The sequence below is a fragment of the Phacochoerus africanus genome, chromosome 16, assembly GCF_016906955.1.
Source record: "Phacochoerus africanus isolate WHEZ1 chromosome 16, ROS_Pafr_v1, whole genome shotgun sequence".
In the NCBI taxonomy this organism is placed as follows: domain Eukaryota; kingdom Metazoa; phylum Chordata; class Mammalia; order Artiodactyla; family Suidae; genus Phacochoerus; species Phacochoerus africanus.
Window position 1 is genome coordinate 28081634 of NC_062559.1, and position 23304 is coordinate 28104937.

At 37.6% G+C, this 23304-nt stretch overlaps 1 protein-coding gene across 1 annotated transcript; it reads right to left on the reverse strand.

Moving 5' to 3' along the window:
- Nucleotides 1-16977: 16977 nt before the first annotated feature.
- LSM8 (LSM8 homolog, U6 small nuclear RNA associated) lies at nucleotides 16978-22421 on the reverse strand. The gene is made up of 4 exons (XM_047763676.1): nucleotides 22271-22421; nucleotides 21010-21050; nucleotides 18167-18294; nucleotides 16978-17235 (listed from the first exon to the last, which is right to left on the reverse strand). The coding sequence occupies exons 1-4, from the start codon at nucleotides 22299-22301 to the stop codon at nucleotides 17145-17147; spliced, it is 291 nt and encodes a 96-aa protein (XP_047619632.1). The 5' UTR covers nucleotides 22302-22421; the 3' UTR covers nucleotides 16978-17144.
- Nucleotides 22422-23304: the final 883 nt, after the last annotated feature.

The following is a 23304-nucleotide window of genomic DNA, read 5'->3' on the forward strand; positions in this document are numbered from 1 at the left end:
GTTAAATATGAAACATCCATCTAAACTTACCTTCCCCCAGTCAATGGATATGACTAAAGGAAAATACAAATCCATGCAGTCTTTTCTCATTTCCAGTTCATTAAAACCCATCTGAAGTGAATTGATATACTTCCTAACAATTCTTTGATAGATATATCTCTGATCCATTCACACTCACACTTTCCTTGAACATTTCATGTCTTCTCTCTTTCCAAACTTCCTCTTGGCTGATGACCTAGTTTCCTGATCCATGGAGAAAAGAGAATTAATCAGAAGAGAAATTCTGTAGGCTACCAGGACATCAATTCACCTACCAACACCTTGCCAAAAAATATTTTACCTTTTCTCGTGTTTGTATTCATAATAGGTCAGTGTTTCTAGCAAAGACCAGTACTTCTCTTATCTACTACCCCACCCTCTGTATTGCTTTAGCAACTCTCTCTCCCCTGCTTTCTCATGTCTTTTGTTCCCTTCTTTGATGACATTATTAATATAAATACATGCTAGTATTTTTCCATCCTAAAAACAAATGAAAAGTAACCACACCTTTCCTTGCAACCTTGCCTCATTTCTCTCTTTTATGGCAAAAAGCCTTAGAATTGTCTATAATCTTATAATCTCTGTCTGCAGTTTTTCTTCCTTTGTTCTCACCTAATTCCCATCATTACCGTTTTCCATTTTCTCTCAGTCCCCTCTGCTTTAAGCATGATTGACCATGATCTCCATCATGTGAAATCCGATTGTCATTTTTCAGTTTTCATGTTGATCCATGTTAATCTATTGCTTGCTCCTTGAAACACTTTCTTCACTTGGTTGTTAAGATGTCACACATCCCTGGTTTGACTCCTTCATTTCTAAACATTCCTTCTCAGTCTGGTTTGCTGATTCCTCTTTGTCTCCAATAATGGAGAGATCCAGGATCATCCCATTAATAACTTCATTTTTTTCCTCTAAATCACTGAAGTCATCCTGGAATCTTACCTTTTATACCTGCACTTAGACTGCCAGCAAATCTTGTCCATTCTAATGACAAAATATATCCAGAATTTCCTCACCTATCCGTATTCCCTTCTGGATATGATCTCATTTGGTCCCATGGTTTTAAATATCATCTATATGCTATCAACTCCAAGTTTGGGAGTTCCAGTCTAGTCCTTTATCCTGAACTCAGAGGTTAATATCCAGTTGTCTATAGACTCTATAGGCATCTCGTACTTAACAAGTCTCCACTGATCTCCTGATACTCCATTCTGTCACTGTCTTACTTAAAAACAGGTAACTCTATTCTTCATGTTGCTCAGGTCAACAGTTTTAGTGTCATTCTTGACTTTCTTCTTTTTCAAAGGCCACATATAATCAGGTAGCAAAACCTACATGCACTACTTCCAAATGTGTACAGAATTTGACCACTGCTGCCAGTGCAGTCCAGGCCAACATCATCTCTTTCTTGGGAACATTTATGCCAATCTCTCAGGACCCTTCCAGCCATAAACAATTTTTGTTTAGATTGAGAAAAGTGAAAATACAGTATTGGCACTAAGTGCTAATTAAAGCCCCCTCCCCCCATTTTTTAACAGTAAAGCACTTCCGAATAATAGCATTGTACTAGATGGTCTTTCAACATTGCATGTATAATAATGATTATTAAGTGCTAGTTTAGCATTGGAAATGCCTGATGTACAAACATAAAAAAAAAAAATTCTACTGAGCTTAAATGATACTTAGCTACAAGGATAGTTCACAGATCCACTTATACTCCCATCCTTGCAAATCATTATTTCATACCTTCTCCATCTGTCTTTTACTTTGATGACCTTGCTTCATATTTTGCTGAAGAGAAAAGCAGCCAGAAGGGAACTTGCAAAAGCTTGCAGGACCACACTGACCCACTTGCCTGCACCTTGCCCATCATTTTTCCTCTTTGCCTGTTTCTGTGGATGAAATATCCCTGCTCCTACGTAAGCCAGTCTGTCCACTTGGAAAACAGATGATCACTGCTTGACCTCTCAGGTCCATTTGCTCCATTAATTCTCCCCTCTCCGACTCTGACATGATCTTTTTTTCTTTCCTCAATATATGCTGTAATTCTCCAGTGCTAAAAAACCAACAAACATAAGACAAAACTTGGAGCTACTGTCCATATTTCCTTTCTCTAAGCACAAAGTTCCCTTGGCAGAGTTGTATGGAATGATTGTCTCCAGTGTTTCTCCTCACATTCTCTCTTGAACTCACTTCCATCAGGCTTCTGTCTCCTCTTCTAGGAGATGACATTTTGGTCCTGCAGAACCACCCATCAGTGCCCAGGACCTCTCTATTTGTATGGGAGGGACACAGACATCTAGAAGTGTTATTACCTTCTCCCTCTAATGAGCTGTTTCCACCTCTGTTTGTATCCTTGTCACCCAACCCACTTTCATTGCCTGAGTTCATGCTCTTATTTTCTCCTTAAGTTATTACAATGGGCTCTAAATGATCACTAAGCCTCAATTTTCACCACAAAACTAGCCTGGAGTATTTTTTAGATAATTTGTTGAGCTCTTGATGTTTGCTTATCTTACGGGACCAGGCTATGCCTATCTGAGAGAAGAAAACTTTTGAACAATTCTTGCATTGGTATTTCTTTCACAGCATAAATAAATTTGTGTCACTTTCCTTACTTAAAAATCCACCTTGTTTCTCATGGAGAAAAATTAAAAATCCTTAGCAAGTCCTTTAAGCTTCGCTGTGGTCTAGGTTCTAAGTATATCTTTAAATCACTCTACCCCTGCTCTTCTGTGCTTCTGCCACACTAAATGGCTTTCAGTCCTTTGAAAGAGTCAAATCATTTATAACCTCAGGGCTTTCATGCACTCTAATCTCTCTGCCTGGAATGCGTTTTAGCTTCATTTTTGTACCATAAGTGGTTCTTGTTTGCTGGTATGTACAAGAGTACATACAAAAAGCAGTGGTGTTTTCTGGAGGAGGAGAGGATTTAGGCTTAGGTGACCCCGTGAGAGCTGGCAACAATCAGTTGAAAGTGATACTTTGCTACTTTGTGTCTTGGGATCCCAATCTGGGAGTTGACCATCTCCAAATATAGATCCTAAAATCTGCATCCCCCGCCAGGTGGAAAACCAGAAAGAATCCCCAAAGCCAAGCTTCAGGGCAACAAATTGAGACCTTAGTCACTAGATTCCCCTTCGAGGACTTTGTTGTTCTTGCCAGGAAAGCAGGGATGGTGTTAGAATGAGGCAATGGGACCTTTAGGGTATGAATCTAAGAAGTGCTAATAAGGGAGTTCCTGTTGTGGCATAGCAGAAATGAATCCCACTAGTATCGATGAGGATGTGGGTTTGATCCCTGGCCTCGCTCAGTGGATCAGAGATCCGGCATTGCTGTGAGCTGTGGTGTAGGTTATAGACATGGCTCGGATCCCACGTTGCTGTGGCTGCAGCATAGGCTGGCAGCTGTAGCTCCAACTTGACCCCTAGCCTGGGAACCTCCGTATGCTGTGGGTGTAGCCCTAAAAAAAAAAATGCCAAAAAAAAGTGCTAATAGAGGCCAGTTGAAGCCATCAGATTTAAATAGCATTGCATGAAGTCTCCTTTTCTTTGCTCTCAGATCAACTCCCAAGACCTATGTCCTGTGTAGCCACCTGTGTCAGCCTATGAAAGCTCCTAAGTCACCTACCCCATAGCAGTGGGGGACTACTTACTTACTTTAGATAAGGGCTACTTACTACTAAGGTTGACTACTCAAGTTACAAGTTTGACATAATAATGAAAATCCCTCACATCTGTTTTAGGAGAGGCTGCCATAATTTTTAAGGTTCAACAGGATTCTTTCTCTGAATCCAAAGGACCTGTTTCCCCCAGGAAAGAATCATTCAAATCCATCCACGTATCAGTATCCAAATATTAAAGTTATCTTCCATCTTCCAAGACAGTTGGGGATCAACATGAAGGTTTAAAATTATTCCCATGAAGATCATTTGGTTTGAAATGTACATGGGTAGAAAAGGAAATAATTTTCCAAATTAGACTTGGCCTCTGTTAACTCTCTCCCATTAGGATGATTGGCCGCTGTTAATAGGGACCCTAAATTTTTTTATATGCAATCACAAGTATTTTACCTAGTGATTTATAGTATATATATAACTTTAGTTACAAATTATGGTATTGGAGTAGCTGAGCAAGTCATGAAATTTCAAACCACAAACAATAGGCCACCTAATAAGCAATGTTAGGATCTAAAACATTTTGTGAAAACTGCAAATTTGAAAGCTTAGGAACTATGTAAAAATAGACAAAAGATTTTATTTAAGGATCCAGAACAGGACAAGTAATAAAATTTAAAAGTGAATCCTTCTGTTGCTTCGCCATCTCACAATATATTTGTATATGTCATCTTATGAAACCTTACAAAAACCCTTGTGAGTTAGGAAGGGCAAGCATCTTATAGAAGAAGACACCAAGCCTCAGAAAAAGTACTTGACAAGAAAAATTGCTGTGTTAGAACTGGGACAAGAACTAATAAGCTTCAGGACTTCAGGTCTATTCCTATCATGTCATGCTACCTCTGGTTAATTTAATATGCTTTCAATTCAGGATGACTTGAGAATAATTTTTCATGTAAATGCTAATATAAAGCTAGTAAAGCTCTCAAATTTGAAGTGTATAGATAATTATATACTAATTTTATGTAATTATTAGTAGTAGTTATGAGCTGTCTCTTCTGTTATCAGACACATGAGTATTATGTAATATGAACGGTACCTTACCTTAGTATTAAAAATAGCAATGTTATTTACCACATTTTTTTCTACATAATGATCACCGTGTAGTTTCTCAGAAAAAATAATAAAAGGGATTCAAATATCCTTCATCTCAAGCCTAGCTATCCCGTTAAGACTTCTCATAGTGAATTTTCTATTGGTGGTCCTGACAAAGATAGAGAAAGTAGACTTATGAAAGTTTTGATAACAAAAGAGCTATTTCAATATAAACATGTAAATTTCATTGTTTTTCTTTTTTGAAATTCTACAATTTGTGATTATTTAAAAAGTTAATTGTGAAATTCTGAAATAATGTCTGAGGAGAAATTTATTTAGCTTCAAAACTTCAATAAATTCATTAAATCCATATGTTGCCTTTGTACAAATTAGGAAATAATTATGTCATTTGTTTCTCTATAATTACAGATAAATTGGATTTCTTATGAAATAGGATTGTTATTTTTACAACAAATCATTTCTAGTGAATGATTATTAAGAGACAATCACTTATGTTATAGTGATTTATCGGTGAGAAAAGTACATGTCTAAACTGGAACTTTAAACAACAGAAAACAACACAGATTGCAACAAGACATGTCTAAGGTGCTGCACACTAATACGAATAGGGTATCACATTTTGTATTTACTTTTGGTGATCAGTGTAGAAATTATTAAAGCAATTCCTAATTGATAATTCCGAGCTATTTTATATATGTTTGCATTAACAATCTATTACCAAACTTCCTTTTTCATAATTTGGAGAGAATGTTTTGTTTCTCTTAAAACAAAATACTTTTCTTCCATTTATTGGATAATTGTCATGATTTGATTTCTTGATCAATTTAGACTGCCAGAACAAGTTCTAGGTAGCTTAAACAACGAACATTTATTCCCATCTTCTGGAGGCTGAAAGTCTGAGACTAGGGTGTTTATATGGTGGGGTTCTTGATGAGGGCCCTCTTCCTGGTTTGCTCGCTGTGTCCTCCTATCATGGAAAGAGCTAGCTATCTCCAGCCTCTTCTTACAGGGGCACCACACCCATTTATGAGGGCTCCCATGACTTAATTACTTCCCAAAGACCCTGCCTCCAAATACTATCACATTGGAATTAGGGTTTCAACATATGAATTTGGGGGGGGGGGCGGACACAAGCATCTAGTCCGTAACATTTACTAGTTTTGTTAGAACAAGAAATTTTATTGCCATCAGGCAGAAGATTTGTATTTGTATGATAAATATAGAAATAGCCCATTTCTGGACTTAAAATTTTAATAGAAGTATAAAAATATGCCACAAAAACAAAAATGCTGCCAGGAAAATTGTGCTTCCTTGGACTTAGTGACCTTTATGACTTGAACAACTGTATGAGGCAACCATTAGTTTTATCTAAATTTAGTAGACCATCTATAAATCAGGACTTTTATTAGATGTCAAAAAGAAAAGCATGGGAGTTCCCATCATGGTACAATGGAAATGAATCCAACTAGGAACCATGAGGTGGTGGGTACGATCCCTGGCCTCGCTCAGTGGGTTAAGGATCTGCTGTTGCCGTGAGCTGTGGTATAGGTCGCAGGCACGGCTCAGATCTGGCAGTGCTGTGACTGTGGTGTAGGCCGGCAGCTGTAGCTCTGATTAGACCCCTAGCCTGGGAACCTCCATATGCCATGAGTGTGGCCCTAAAAAAGCCAAAAAAAAAAAAAAAGACAAGCATTAAAAATATGTGTGTCTTACTGTCAAGGTACTCACAGAGTTAATTAATATGGTTTTTCAAAAGTCTCGTCCAAGGAAAACATGGTTTTCATTTATTCACTTATTCACTCAACCAAACATCATTGTGTCTTTTAGGTGTAGTGGTATTTCTCTAGTATTGGAGGACAAGAAGCCTTTTTCTAATTTCAATACATTGAAAATTATTTGCTTTGTATTTCCATATGCTTCTATTTTGGGGGTAACATCTACATTTTCTTACTTTGATCTTTATAATTTGATTTTCAAGGTAACGAAGTCATGCTACAGAATTCTGTAATAGAAAGATTAGTGGATAGCTTTTTTAAATGGTTTAAAAAACAAACAAGTAAAAAAACCAAGTTAGGAGTTCCCCTCGTGACATGGCGTAGCAGATCTGACTAGGAACCATGAGGTGGTGGGTTCCATCCCTGGCCTTGCTCAGTGGGTTAAGGATCTGGTGTTGCCCTGAGCTGTGGTGTGGGTTGCAGACACAGCTCAGATCTAGAAGTGCTGTGGCTGGGGCGTAGGCCGGCAGCTGTAGCTCTGATTCAACCCCTAGCCTGGGAACCTCCACATGCTGTGGGTGTGGCCCTAAAAAGCAAAAAAAAAAAAAAAAAAAAAAAGAAGCCAAGTTAATGAGAAAGGTTTTCTTTGTCCTTTGGCATCAGACTCATCATCATGCCTTACAGGCTGACAAAGCATGATTGTGAAAAAGGATTTAGAATGTGACATCATGCTACACTGACCATCCTGCTATCTCAGAGTCCAGCCTCTTTAGTACCAAAAAAGAGAGAATCTCAAGAAGTCACCACTTAAAAACTAGAATTGCAAACTCTTTCATAATAGCCTCTTATGGGAAAGAGAGTCAATATTGACTATAAATGCTCTTTTTCAAATGTTTCTCACTGATCCTCTTCCTTTGAAAGATGAACCTGAACAGTCTTTGCCACACAGTATGGCTTACTTTCTACAACTAGTTTCTCTATCATGAAAATTCCTTTTAAAATGGCATTGTTTGGAGTTCCCGCTGTGGCACAGTAGGTTGAGGATCCAGTATTGTCTCTGCAGCAGTGAAGGTTCAATCCCTCACCCAGGGGACTTCTATATGGTGCGGGAGCAGCTAAAACCAAACCAAACCAAACCAAAAACCAAAAAAAGGCACTGTTTTGGCTTACATGGAACAAATAAAAATTTCTCCCACTAGAGAGGACAACTGATGTCATACTCTGATAGCTGGAATATGTTGATATAAATTGTTATTTGCATATCTGGCAGGTTCCACTCCGGCAGATTCTCACCATTTCCTCAGTGGATCATCTTAAACTTATCTCATTGAGTATAACATCCAATGAGGTTGAGTTCAGAGTAAGGAAGTTCTTCACATAGGGACTTTTAATTTGTTCCTCCAAGAAAGGAACAACCAAGTTTGCAGGACTCAGTTAACAAGGTAGATAAAATGGCTAGGGCTACATGAGTTTACTAGCATCTTCTTGAAGAGAAGAGGAAGTACATACTTGGAAGTTCACACATCTTTTTTGTACTCCTTTCCCCTGGCAGCTGGAAAGTTTTTGCAAAGATCATCATCTCTTATCTGTTTTCTTTTTGTTGTTGTTGTTGTTGTTGCTATTTCTTGGTCCGCTCCCGCGGCATATGGAGGTTCCCAGGCTAGGGGTTGAATCGGAGCTGTAGCCACCGGCCTACGCCAGAGCCACAGCAACGCGGGATCCGAGCCGCGTCTGCAACCTACACCACAGCTCACGGCAACGCCGGATCCTTAACCCACTGAGCAAGGGCAGGGACCGAACCCGCAACCTCATGGTTCCTAGTCGGATTCGTTAACCACTGCGCCATGACAGGAACTCCTCTTATCTGTTTTCTATTACCTACTATCTTGCAAAGTATGGTGCCTTCAGACCTTAGGATGGGGCTTCATGGTACACTGAACAGTCTCAACCTACACTCCCCTCCCAGAGAATCAGAGAGAAATCAGTATGTGGTCTCCTTACTGCCACTAGAGAAAGAGGTCCAGAAAAATGGTGCAGAAATGAATCTGACTAGTAACCATGAGGATGCAGCTTTGATCCCTGGCCTCGTGAAGTTGCTGTGGCTTTGGTATAGGCTGCCAGCTATAGCTCCAATTCAACCCTAGCCTGAGAACTTCCATATGCCAGCGGGTGCGGCCCTAAAAAGACAAGCAATCAATCAGTCAATCAGTTTATTTGTATGCTCCAATTGTGAAATCAATTCTATATCATGATGCCATTTTCTGATTTGACAGGGTTAAGTTAGGATTATGATAACTAATTCACCTCTAGGTGTCAAATTTTGATAAACCACATTCCCTGTTGCATATAATGATTGTGGAGGTGGGGAAGTGGGAGATTTTAATGCATTAATAGTCTACCAATATTATAAGCAATATTCACTCTGGAATATCTTCTGTCTATGTTCCAAAAGAATACTTTAAAGCAAAGCATCAGAGTACTGTATTGTTAATATTATCATATATTTTTTCTATTGCTGATTCAAATCCATTTTACATTTTAGCAATGGATAAGAGTTCTAAAGAAGACTCATCAAACAAGTAGGATTTTATAGACTCATTCATTACTTTTTAAATAAGGGAATGAATAGAAATGGAACTAACAGTGTTTTACTCTGCCCTGGAAACCATATTATGTAGTTAACATGTGTTCTGGGCATAATCATCATAATAACTTTGCAAGGTTGCCATGCTGTCATATTCTTCTTTTTGTTAATTACAAAATTGCCATTCAGAGAGATTGATTAATCAGCTCGATATCCCTTGGTTAAGAAGTTGCTGAACCATAATTTAACTCCAAGCTGGCTAGGCTCCCAAACCCACTTCTCCCCCCATAGCACCTTTGCATTGATAGTATCCAGGTATGCGATGAAGAACTGTTTTGTGAAATCAGATTTAGCTATATGTTTGCTCTTTTTAATTTTTCTTCCTGAGAAACCTGATTAGGCCTAGAGTTTGTTCATTTTAATATGTTTCATAGTTAAAGTAGCAGTTGGTACTTTGTTTTTGCTATGCAGGGTTTGAGGACAGATCTCAGTTAGCTGTGGCCTGGAGACTAGAGATCAGTTGATTGTCTTCTTTTAATTAACTAATCTTAATTAATGATGATCTGCATAAGTTCTTTAATGGAGAATGTAATTTGCCCTAAACTATCCTTCCAATCTTCATATAATGCTTAGTTTTAATATATGAAATTGAATATGCAAGTTCATATTCATTCATTTCAGACTTCAAGCATATTCCCATTGTCTGTCTATCTTTTCATACTAAAGAGATCTAATCTTTTTATGATTTCTAACCACTTTGACTCTGCTTTTCTCTTTTCTTTCTCTACCTCTGGCATTCAAAAAATATGTACTGGTCAAAACTTCATATCACCTTTTGCACCAGGAAAAACACTTTCATTTACAATAACCTTATAGGTCTGAAGAGAATCTTAGCATTTTTTTCCATCAAAGGAATTCTCTTAATTACTTTTGAGTAGTTTCCCTAGGATACAATAGATAACTTGAGGTTCATCATTCAGTATTAGGATATATGTTAGCTACCATTAACTCTGACAAATTACTATGTTCCAAGCCATGTTCTTGTGCTTATTATCTTAATCTCCACAACAACCCAAGGAGGGTTGTCCCATTTTTCTGGGAGAAACCAAGACATAGGAAGATTAATTTATTTAAACTCAGTCTGACTCCCTTCACTGCCATGCTACCTGGCCTCACCTAACTCTAATTTTAAAATTTCTATAAAATTATACCTATCTGTCTAATTCTTTTCTGCATAATTACAATAAAGTTTACCCATTAGGTTGAGAGACCTAAACACTTTTTAAAATTGTAACTTTTGAGATAAATAAAATTAATTTTTTAAAAATGTGGCTATCATTATGACCTCTTTCAGATTGTATATTTTAAAATGTTATATAAACAAACCATATTTGCAGCAGTCTCTGGAAACTTATGTTTGAGTTTTCCTCTTTGTAGAGTCCAATTTATTATAATCTATGATTTTCCTCATATGAGTCAAATTAGATGAAACATAAGATATTTTATGCATATTTTCAGACATCAAACAGAAATCTTATTTTCCTGACAATCCACCTCCCAACACACACACACCCACCCACATACATGTTTGTTGTACATGTCAGAATGTGTTATATCCCCTGAGATGTCTGTCTGTCTCACCTCAAGCCCCTACCCCTGAATTCTTTTCCCTTTAACATACTTCAAATATACTAACAATTTGGTACCATTTTCATTATATGGTATTATAAAGCCAGCATATTGGGAATAGAAAACTAAAAGCAAAATGTTTGTAGTATAATTAAAAAATCACCCTAATGAGAAAAGAAGCTATATCACAGAGCTGAAAGAAAACAAGAGTAGAAATAATAGGATGAGATTTTGATCCTAGTTTTATCAATACTTGACTTGTGTCACTCCTGTCAAGTAATACATTGATAAAATAAAAGGATGTTTTAAAAAGAAACATGTGCAAAAAAGATGGCAGTAAAAGGGTATAATAAAAAAGAATCAATACAAAAATTGGATGGGAATTCCCATTGTGGTGCAGTGGGTTAAGAACCCAATATAACATCCAGTATTGCCACATACTGTGGTGTAGGTTGCAGATGTGTCTCAGATCCAGTAGTGCTGTGGCTGCGGTGTAGACCACAGCACCAGCTCAGATTTGACCCTTAGCCTGGGAACTTCCATATATCACAGGTGTGACCATAAAAAGAAAAAAGGAATCTGATTGCAGCAGCTCAGGTCAACCAGGCAGTTCAACCCCTGGCCTGGCACAGTGGGTTAAAGAAACCCGGATATGTTGCAGCTGAAACTTGGGTTCAATCCCTGACCTGGGAACTTCCATGTGCCTCGGGTGCAGAAAACAAATTAAAAATAAAGGATGTTGGTGTTCCCGTCGTGGTGCAGTGGTTAACAAATCCAACTAGGAACCATGAGGTTGTGGGTTCGATCCCTGCCCTTGCTCAGTGGGTTAACGATCCGGCGTTGCCGTGAGCTGTGGTGTAGGTCGCAGACGCGGCTCAGACCTTGAGTTGCTGCGGCCCTGGCATAGGCCGGCAGCTACAGCTCAAATTAGACCCCTAGCCTGAGAACCTCCATATGCCACGGGAGCAGCCCAAGAAATGGCAAAAAGACAATAAAAAAAATAAAAAAAGGATGTTTAAATTTTTTTTATGCTAAACCTAAGAAAAGATCTGAAAGATGTCTTAGAGAATGGTTTTCTACTCCTCCATTCATCAGATGACAATAGCAGGCAGTAGATGGTATACTGTTAACTAATGATAGAAGACTGCTTTTTGTGTTTATCCTTAGTGTTAAGTAACCTACACAGACTCTTTAATCCTAAAATAGAAGAATGTTGGGGAAATAATTAATACGAATTCTGTCCACTTAAAAAGATAGTTGCTGGTGGCTTCAAATGAACTCAAGATATCCTAGGGTTCTGAAAGAATTTGATGAAACAACTCGTGACCTTGCTGGGTAAATTTTTGAGTCAGGATGATTTGGGTGAGGTGCTCCACAGACATATACAAGCTGCACAAGGACAAAAGACTTAATATTGTTAATATTGTTCCTTGGTATAGTCACATTTTTGAGCACGTTATCTAGGGTGCATTAATGGTTGACAAATGTCCTTAACAAAACTCCAAAATCTGTTTTTTAAAGTTTGTGAACACATAGAAAAGGAAGCACTAGGAGGCAGCATTGATTCACAAAGGTGAACTATGCTCATGTCCTGTACTTTTCCCACTATGGAGAGGAATAAAGATAATGTCAAAGCATCAGACGAAATTCACATGAATAATTCCTATAAACAAAATAGAAATGAAGACTAAGTATCTTGCAATTAAATTAATTTGTAGCTGGTTGAATGAAAGACCTATGCTGTTTAATGGATCAGTGTCAACCTCGATAGAGGTAGCTTTACCTTGTCAACATTTATTTTTCCATCTTACATGTAAACAGAAAGTAAATTTCTTTTTTTTTTTTTTTTTAATGGCGGCATCTGCGGTATATGGAGTTTCCCGGGCTAGGGGTAGAAATAGAGCTATAGCCGCTGGCCTACACTATAGCTCACAGCAACACTGGATCCTTAACCCACTGAGTGAAGCCAGGGATCAAACCTGCATCCTTATGGATACCGGTCAGATTCGATTCCTGTTGAGCCACAACAGGAATTCCAGAAGGTAAATTTTTTAGTCAAATTTGTTCATGACCTAAAAACTGAGAATAGCAGTCTCCCCCCTCCCTTTCCCCCTCCCCCAAAGAAAAGCCCAGGAGTTCTCTTGTGGCACAGCAGGTTAAGGATCCAGCATTGTCATTGCAACAGCTGGGTTAGCTGCGGTGTGGGCTTGATCCCCCACCCCCACCCCCGGGAACTTTCATATGCAGCAAGAATGGCTGGGGGGAGAAAAGCCCCAAATTAGCTAAAATTTAAAATGAGTAAAATGAAATGTATAAAATGAGGTATATAATTATGCAAATTCAGAATGAAGAGGCCCCAGTTTACATATGAGTTTCAGGTTTTCATTTTCAAACTCCCTGAGTTGAGTATATGATTTCCATTAAAAAATACTGACTCTTACCATATATTGCTAAAATATTGTATACTTATTACACATACCTTCCATTTAACCTGAAATCCTCATGATTTATATACCACAAACTCTTGTAGTGATGTGATGGCCAGTGGGACTCTGAAAAAACTAAGGTGATAAGACCCATGTTTGTAACTTTTCTACTATTGGTTTTGGAATAACTAGAGTAGCTGTTGACTGTTACGGCCTACAGATCATACCAAGTGTTTTAAATGTAGAGTAGTTTCACTTGTCACAGTCCTGGAAGGCAGGTTATTATCCCTGTCTTAAGGATTCTGAGGCATAATAGAGGATTCATCTGGGCATATGACAAGTGCTAGTTCTTTTAATAATTCCACCACACTTTCCTTACTTAGCTATTTTGTAAGTATTCTGTTTTTGCTCCTTTTCAGACGTACTGAGCCACAATCAGTGAGAACAGGGCCCAAGAAGATTTGAAGCATCTCTGGTAGCCAAATGAAAATGGTTCCCAATACAGCTTTGGGAAGTGCCTAAAATAACTAAGCATTTCCTTCAGGCTTCTGGTAAAAGCAGAGATTTTGAGGTTATACTTGCTGTTCACAGGCCATATTACATAAGGGGTACAAAACCTTGGTTGAATTGAGAGCCCTGTTATTCACAAGCATGACTTCCTATAAGACATGTAACCCTGTTAAGCTTCAATTTCTCCATTTGTAAGATGATCAGTATCATAAGCACTTGGCATCATGCCTGGCACATGATACACACTCAGTAAATACGCCTCCTAATTTCAAAAGTGAAGGCACAGAATATACTATATTGCCAGTTAAGGATTGCTTTTTAACTATGGTTACTGTACAAGTAGGTTCACATGCCATTAAGAAGGGACTATATACCTTCTCATCCACATGGTAAATCTTTTGTTACACATCTGAGAATGTTGACATGAATAGCCTACATTTCTATTAAACACTACTTAAACGTTTTTATCATAATATTTCACAGGTTAAAATTCAAAATGACTTTATAAATGTGTTAAACAAATATTTAAGTAAAGCAAATATTAATAGATTATCTTTATGCTTTAAATTGTTAGCTGTTATCTTTTTAGTTAAAAAGGATTAATAAAAGGAGTTCCTGCTGTGGTTCAGTGGATGAAGAATTTGACTGCAGTGGCTTGGGTTGCTGCAGTTATGGGTTTGAACCCCCCAGCCCAGCACAGTGGGTTAAAAGGATCAGGCATTGCTGCAGTTCACAGATATGGCAAAGGTCACAGCCATGACTCAGATTCAATCCCTGGCCCAGGAACTTCATGTGCTGCAGGTGTGGCCATAAAAAGAAAGATTATGTTTTAAACAGTTAGTGTCTTTTTGGTTAAAAAGAAACAAGTTAAGTCCTTTTTGCAGTTAATTGCCTTTTACAATAAACTTTAGTGAAAATACCTTGCCAAGGATTTCTTTGATTCATTAAGCTGGGCTTAGATTTTGTGAGTCAGAAAGCATGAGGTAATTACAGGTTAAAAATGATTTGAGTGTTTTTATAAATAACTGATTAAGAACAAAATCTCATTAAGAATATAAAAGACTTGACACTGCATATTAATCAAGCTGCCATAGTTATGGCACTTTTACGATGCTCATGCAAAATGAAATCCAACTTGAATTGGTTATGAGCATAAAAAACAACAAAAAACCTATGCACCCAGGAATAAAGAATTGCATGTATTTTCATGCATTTCCCCTACCATTTAATAAAGGCATCTGATTTCCTATTTGGGGAATGATTTTTCTGTAATCAATCAAGAAAATACATCCTTACACGGGATTTTAGATTCCAAAAGGAGGAAGCATCATATTGGAAACTCATGAGGAAGAGGGACTATGGTTTGTTTACTGGTTTCTGTATAATTTTTGTTCGGTCAAGATATTGAGAAAGCATCTGATTCTGAACATCATATGTGCTTAGAATACATTTCACTTGGCAACTGAATGATTTGTATTCCTTATTTGATTTTTGGAATTAGTTTACCAATTTAAAATTTCGCTATTTTATTTAACTAGAACATCTGGTTTACAGTCTCTATAATTAAAGTGGGCTTTTTGTTTTACCCACTTTGCATTATTTTCATTTTATTACTAACTTGATTATAAAACATTATATTACAAAAACCAAATATTTATGAATAGCCAGTACTAGCTAAACTTCCTCTAATCCTCCCAGACACAGCCTTAAACACAGGAACATCAACCCAACTATTCTGGGTGATTTTGCTTGATGACCAAAGAAGAGAACTATCTCAACAGTTCTCACAAGTCGTTTCTGTGAAAATATTTTCCTCTAGAAAATGTTTTATTTGTGAACAAAAAATTACCATGTCTAATAAGTAGTTTTCAGTGTTAAAAAATATGAAATCCACCTTTAAACTCAGAAAGGATCCATTCCAGAAGCCCTTTTCAGAATTTATACATCTTGCCATTATCTCTTCCTATTCCGTCTGCATTTTTATTTTGAGGCAGGGGTCAGCAAAGGATGGCCTGTAGGCAAAATCCAGCCTGCTACCTCTTATTGTAAATAAAGTTTTATTGGAACACATTCATGATTATTAATTTATATATTATCTGTGGCTGTTTTCTTGCAATAACAAAAGCTGAGGTATGAAGGAGACCATAGGACCCTTAAAGCTTAAAATAATTACTATCTACATATTTACAAAAAGAGCTTGCCAACTATTTTTAAACACTGTCATTAAAAAAAACTATTGAAATTTTGTTTCAATTACAAGGATATAAGCATTTTTCCATTCTTATCACAAAGTTACACACTTTGGCCTACAGATGACTCCCTGAGAAATCCAGTGGACTAGCCTGGATATCTAAACACTACTTATAACAATGTTTCTATGGACTCTTAAAAGCATAAACAACGAAGTGTGAAAACAGCCTATTGGTGGATGAGGGGCATTTATCTACTTAATTGATTTCACTCAAATAATCAACCAAAGAACAGGACTGACATGCTTGAAGAAAACATGTTTACTTCTTTTGAAATTGGGTTCATGGAACCAGGGAGTCATGGAAAGCTGTTGACAATAATAGCAAGCACTGCCTCAATATAAACTTAAGGTTTATTTACTCACATTTAAAAACAATAGAACACTCCTTTACTACTAGAAATTCCCCAATTCTTAAAATTAAAAGCTAAGATGACTTTTAAGATTGTGTGCAAGCAATATTTTTTTTTCAGATAATAGACAACTTTGTTAGCATTTTTCCTTTTCTCAACCAAACACACTTTTTAGTAAACCACACTTATAAAGTGCTAGGGAGCAACTGCCAGGGCAATATGATAAACAGGAATGGTTTAGATAACTACAGGAGACAAGACTTACTTTCTTACAACTTTCTTAAAAATCAGGGAAAGATGGAGTTCCTATTGTGGCTCAGAGGTTAAGTACCCAACACTGTCTCCGTGAGGATGTGGGTTTTATCCCTGACGTCGTTCAGCAGGTTACGGATCCAGCGTTGCTACAAGTTGTGACATAGGCTGCAGATGTGGCTAGGATCCTGCATTGCTGTGGCTGTGGCCTCAGCTGCAGCTCTGATTAGACCCCTAGCCTGGGAACTTCCATGTAACAAGTGTGGCTGCCAAAAAGAAAACAAAAAAAAAGGAAAGAAACATACGTATCCTGCACTATTGGTATTTGTATGTTTAATTTAAATAGTACATGAATTTCTCTTTCCAACTAGTCTTCCACAAGTATTAAAATATATCTTTTCTAAAACTTCTCAAAATAATTAGATTTTTACACTATTCAATCAAAAAATAAAACCAAGCTAGCAAATGTATGATTTAGACCAAAAACAGTTTTTCATGAAAATGTAGAAATATTTTAATTTACATATCATATTACAATGAATCAATATGGAGTCAAAATCCACAATGACACATTCATAAAAAATTCTGCACAGCATCCTCAGAATAATCAGTTTCTGTACAAAGATTTACAGATGTCCATCATATGTAGTTTTTTCTCAGTGTGCCACAGAATTCAGAGGTTCTGCTCGAATATTTCCCAAATCAAGTGCTGAATCTGTCTCTTCATCAATTTCTCCAATGACTGCCCTGTAATTATTTAAGGGGAAAAAAATAAATCGGTTAAAACAATCTTATTTCTGACTAAAACTGAGAGAAGATGGTAAAAAAAAATACTTAAGGTGAAAAACATTTTTATAAGGTAGTGAATTACATATGGCCAATTTCAAGGTACCAACAGACATGATCTACCAGCTTGCAAAACTCCTTGAAATATAAAAATCTGCTTCTGTGAGTCAGTACAAGCTGGCTCCAGCATACTGCTAGGTCTACAACAATGTTTCTTTCTTTTTTTTTTTTTTTGGCTTTTTAGGGCCACATCTGTGGCATATGCAGGTTCCCAGGCTAGGGGTCAAATCAGAGCTATAGCTGCTGGCTAATGCACAGCCACAGCAACACTCAATCCAAGCCATGTCTGTGACCTACCCCACAGCTCACGGCAATGCAGGATACTTAATCCACTGAGCAAGGCCAGGGATCGAAGCTGCATCCTTATGGATGCTAGTCAGTCAGATTTGTTTTCTGCTGAGCCACAAAAGGAACTCCTTAATTTTTTTTAAATTGAAGTTTAAAGTAGAAGAAAATGTCTTAAAATCAAATTTACAAATTAGAAGAAAAAAGTAATGGATAAATACTTGTTTATAAATTCAGCTAGGTTACAAAGCAATAATTATTTAAAACTGTTCACACAAGAGATTTCAAAGACATTTTCAAACGCTAGCCTTGGACCCTAGATATATATTTATGTTCCTTTGAAATTAGGAGTATTTTGGAAGAACACTTTAAGAAGCCTCTCCAATGACGTATTCAAGGGAGGGCCCTTTCTGGACCCCATCCAGGCTACTTAACTATTAGAAATTCAGACAAATCTCGGTAGATAAAAAACCCTTCTCCATATAGCAAGGCAGTATATATCTATAGTATATTTAACTTGCCTTAAAAAAAGACATGTTTTACTTACACATTGTCTCCTCTTACGATGTATAACCCTAGTACCACTTGTTCTACTCCCTGTGAGGAACTGAACACTCGTTCATGGCTTTCATCCAAAATCAAATTAATGGTCTGGTCAAAACCTTTCAGGGTTCCCTGTAAAAGAATATTCAAGAGAAAAAGACAAATATTCTCATTTACCTGAATGTGTAAATTCAACCACACAACAAATTTAGTTGCCAGGTACTCCAAAAGAAGTACCCTTTTTAAGTATATGTAAGTCCACTGGAAGATAGAATGCTTCTTTATGACCAACAGTATTCACATTCTTGGGCGTTTACCTCTTGGGTTTTTTTTTTTGGGGGGGGGGAACCCACCACGCTTCTGACTAGTGTGCAGAGTTGTTGAGAACTACAGGGACACCTATGTACTAGTTTATTTCCAAGGAAAGAGCATAAAAGTCCAGGTAGTCCAGGAGCTAATATTCTAAAGATGCAAACTAAAACAAGGGAAACTTAAGGGAAATATTCCTATACATAGCAGCAATGTAACAGTATCACTTCATGTTACATACCAGTAAACATGCTGCACACATTATCTAAACAAATCCCTATCCTTTGCCTTAGATACTATAAATATTCCTACTTCAGAGGAGAAAAATTGAGGCACAAAAAAGTAATCTTTCAAGGTTTCATGGGTAGAAATAGCAGTTAGAAGCTAAACCATGAAAGGCTAGCTTCAGAGCCAAACCCCTGATCTATATTATACCAAGCAAATAGAATTTACCACTTTTCAGAGATTCAAATCAATTCCATAAATATACACAAACTTCAACTGGAAATAACAGCTAAGATTTGAGTACTTAGTATTGCAAAACAGTGTTCTATCGGCCTCATGTGGATTTACTTATTTAATCCTCCAGTAATAGTTGATACAAATGTGACTGTAACAATTAGAACAATCTAGAATTTGCAGTAACTATTCAGAGAAAGTTTTATGGAAGAAGCTTGGTTCTTAATAAAGGAAGACATAAGCCTAGTATAACATAGTAATTCAGATGCTATTGAAGTTTCTAAAGACACATCAACATATTGGTTTTAGTTGGTTAAATCTCTCAAGCTCACCATTAAAGTTGCATGTTTTGAAACTCAAAATATATAAAATCAGAATGAAATAAAGAGAAAATGTTAACTTAGAATTTGGAAGAGAAACAAAATATGGAGTATTTACTAAACTAGGTAGCAAATAGTTCTAATCACACCCATACATAACTTCTTGGCTTCATTTACACATAACTGTTCTATGAAGTGAGCCATGTATCAAAGAAATACAAACTACTGAACTTTAGTGCTCAAAATGCCTTTTAAAAATGGCTTTCCTTCTTCTATCAAGTTAAAATAATTTTCCAATTTATTAACCCATCTTGTTGACAAAACAAGAGCATTTAAACTTGAGATTTTCACAAAATAAAAAACCTATTTACAAACATTTGTTAACAATAGGCTTCTCAAAGTTAAGATGAGATTAAAAGATTTCAAACTGTCCTTACTTGACAAAGTGCAATGTGAGCTACCTTAAAAAACAAAAATGTGATTTTCTCTTAAGAAGAAAGCAAGACAACTGGCCTTAGTTTTGGAATTAAATCTAACTGAAATCCCAGTTTGGTTCTGCCACTTATATCCATGTGACTGGGAAAGTGACTCACTTTTTCTGAGCGTGGTTCTGGCCCTAGAATACAGGGTTAACTCTTCACAGAGTTGTACTGAAATTAAGTGATAGAACACATCTGAAAAATGGCAAAGTCTGACACTTGATATTAGTCACTTAAGGACCCACTAAGGAAAATCACAACGATTAAAAAAAAAAAGAATCAAAAAGAGAACTCCAGAATGGGAAAATAAAATATTCAATTATATGAATTAGATACAGGTAGACAATGAAGTTTAGCAGCCTTAAAACTTCTTTGAAAGTGAACAATTGTATGAATTATAAATGAAGAAATTAAGTAGCCAAAAATCACAGGATAAATTTCTCAGATCAAGGAACAGATCAAGGGGAGAATCTAAGGTTTTTCCAGAACTAAAATGGGATACTGTGATAAAAAGACAAATGAGATGAAATAAATTTAGCCATTCATCCTTATGTATTCTACAATTCTATAGAAGACAAGAAGTCATACAACCTAAGAATATCTAAAGAGTATTAACACCACACAAGTCTTTTTTTTCTTTTTTATGGCAGCACCCGTGGCATATGGAAGGGCCCAAGCTAGGGGTTGAATTGGAACTGCAGCTGAGGCCTTGCTGCAGCTTGTGGCAATGCTGGATCCTTAACCCACTGAGTGAGGCCAGGGATCAAACAGCATCCTCACCAAGACCAGTCGGGTTCTTAACTTGCTGAGACACAATGGGAACTCCAACATCATACAAGTCCTACCATTTATTTTATAGATGTAGTGTCTAAAAAATACTTTAAAAAGTTTCTAGGAGATATACACAAAATTTCAAAGAAATTTCTACAATTTAGTGAATGTTACATCACTGAATGGGGAAGGAAATAAAGGATGAAAGAGGAAGATAAATATAAAATACAGGCAGATACCTGCTGACTAGACTAGAAGCTCCCTGAAGACAGAGTCTATTATTCATCCTAGCCTCTAGAATCCTTGTATTAACTTACACTCAATGTTTACTGGTGAAAAAAAAAAAAAAGGACAGGCTGTTCTTTGTTGGAGATAAAGACCTGAATCACAAGAAAACTGCAATGAAATTGTACTGTGATGCCTAGGTATTAGAGATCAGAAGCTCTACATAAAAATCTACAACCGATAAACCCAGAAGAAAGCAGAGAAGGAATAAGCCAAATACTTACCACAATCATTCTCCCATCAGAAGTAATGACAGCAACAGTTCCTGATAACTGAATCAAGGAAAGCGTTTCTCAGGGAAGGCAAAGTGAAAATTTTACATTTGACAATGGTTTAAATTACTAGGAAAAAAGGTGACAGAATTAAGATACAACTATTTAAATTACTAGGAAAAAAGATGACAGAATTAAGATACAACTATTCAACACATTTGCTCTCATGTACAAATCTGTTGCTGTGTTGAATACTTTACGTTATTCAATTCTTTGTGACAATTACACAATTAGAAAAATATGGAAAAAGAGCGTCCCTTTCTGTACATGATCAGTCTATTTGATCTTAAAACAGCTGGGGTGTTTTTTTTGTTTGTTTTTTTGTTGTTTTTTTTTTTTTTAAGTTGAGAAATATTGCCAGTCTGGCAACTGGGAAAAATATTTCTCCCTTTCTTAGATCTGTTTCTTCGTCTATAAAACAAAAATTGGATCAAGGCTAACTAATCAATCCTGAATTTCAAGTACCTTAAGGCAGTCTTTTAGGACTTGGCTTCTGGGATTCAAAAGAAAAGCTACAATCAGTGTCATCATTGATATTAATATGCTTGCATCATTAAAAGCATTTAGCATTTCACTTTTGTCCCAAATTTGTACATGAGAGCACAACATAGTGTTTCTGTCCTGAGACTTAAAACGGTAACAGGGGTACAGTGTACTTCACTCAGACTTTTTAAAGTTACCTGCCCCTCATAACGACCCATCACGACAGCAAACATCATTTCAATTCCATCAACAAAGAAGTTTAAATTTTCAAGTGGTAAAAGGGCAGAAACTTAGTTTGTGCACAATATGTAAAGTTTTTTTTTTTTTTTTGCTATCCTCGATCGATTAGCAAAGCCTATGCATAAAACAAATACATGGATTTATAAGACCATCGCCACCGCTAGTAAAACCGTTCATCTTATACCGTATAGACCCTAGGAAAAATAGTAAAGTTGAATCAATAGCTGATTTCTATGGAGACAGGGAAAAGTTCGGAATAACCACGTAGGTGTATTTTTTTCAGATTAAAATTAGAAGATACCTTGGACTCGCAGAAACGATGGTTTCCAGCCCCAGCGGGGGGATTGGTGGGTCCTAGATCCTTAATCCCCGCACTCGCATCCCGGGCCCCGAAGCGTCCCAACCTCCCGCCGACCCCCGGCCTTTCCAGCGCAGACACGGGCCTCGCCACTGCCCCACCTAAAACCCGCGGCGGGTAGTTCGAGGATACGGTTGATGTAGTTCTCCAAGGCGGACGTCATGATGTTCGGCCGGGCCGCTGGCCACACAGCAGGGCGGATGACTACAGAAGCTAAAAGCGCCCGCCAGGAACCAGCGGCGGCTCCCGCCGACGGGCGGCGCAAGTACCGCGAGAGTTACTGCGCAGCAGCCTCCGCGAATCAGAGATGGAAAGAAACCGGCCAACCGACAGTACCCGAGAGGCAAAGCGATGGGCATTTTACTGCGCGTGCGCAGTATGTTGCTGCTGGTTTCAGGGCTGTGATCTCGGAAGCCGAAAGGGACCGAAGCGAAGGGGAGGCGGAAGAGAAGCAACAGCTTCCTGCAGGTGGGGTAGTGAGGAGACGGTGGGCGAGCGGGTTTACTAGCGGACTGGAAGGTTTTGTGGCCGAAGTTGCTGGGGAGAAATGTTGAAGACAGAGAAGGCAGGAGAAAACGGGATAAGGTGTTTTCATCACAGGCGAAGTAGATGAGTGCTGTTCTGGTATGAGATGTCTACGCGGGGAAGTGGAATCTGATTTTCTGCTGCACAGGTCGAAAATTAACCTTTTAGAAGCTAAATGGCCCAGAGCAAAGTTGCACACGTTGTAACCGTATGGTATACATGTCTGGAGAACACAGCAATAAAAAGCATGCTCGCATAGTCTGCGTTTGCCTCTGGAAGTGCTCCGTCGTGGAAGCGTTATTCTTTTATTTAAGAAACAAACAGAAAAGTGTGTGAGTCTCCCTTAGAAAGTAGCCTTTTACCGCGCGGCAAGGTCTCCCTACCCTCAGGGTGAAATTAGTTACTCTTAAGACAGATTCGCTGCAGCACCCTGGAAAGGACTGATTCAGGAAGCGTCTTCTAGATAAGCACCAAACTGGGCCTAGTTATGCGGTGGTAACAAAACTGTGGGTATCCTGGCACGAGTAACAGCAACTCATTTGGCCCTCAGTTGCCTTAGATGCTGCCACAGCCATCATTTTGGATATTTCAATGTTACTAGAAAGTTTCACTCTTATTTTACTGTGGTACCCTAATTTCAA

Bases quoted from the DNA above. Each gene is read 5' to 3' on its own strand.
- LSM8 (XM_047763676.1), bottom strand. From the start codon at position 22,301: ATGACGTCCGCCTTGGAGAACTACATCAACC. The intron at 21,051-22,270 runs GTATCCTCGAAC...TTCAGTTATCAG, and splicing joins CTTGGAGAACTACATCAACC to GAACTGTTGCTGTCATTACT. The intron at 17,236-18,166 runs GTAAGTAAAACA...AAATAATTACAG, and splicing joins ATCGTAAGAGGAGACAATGT to GGCAGTCATTGGAGAAATTG.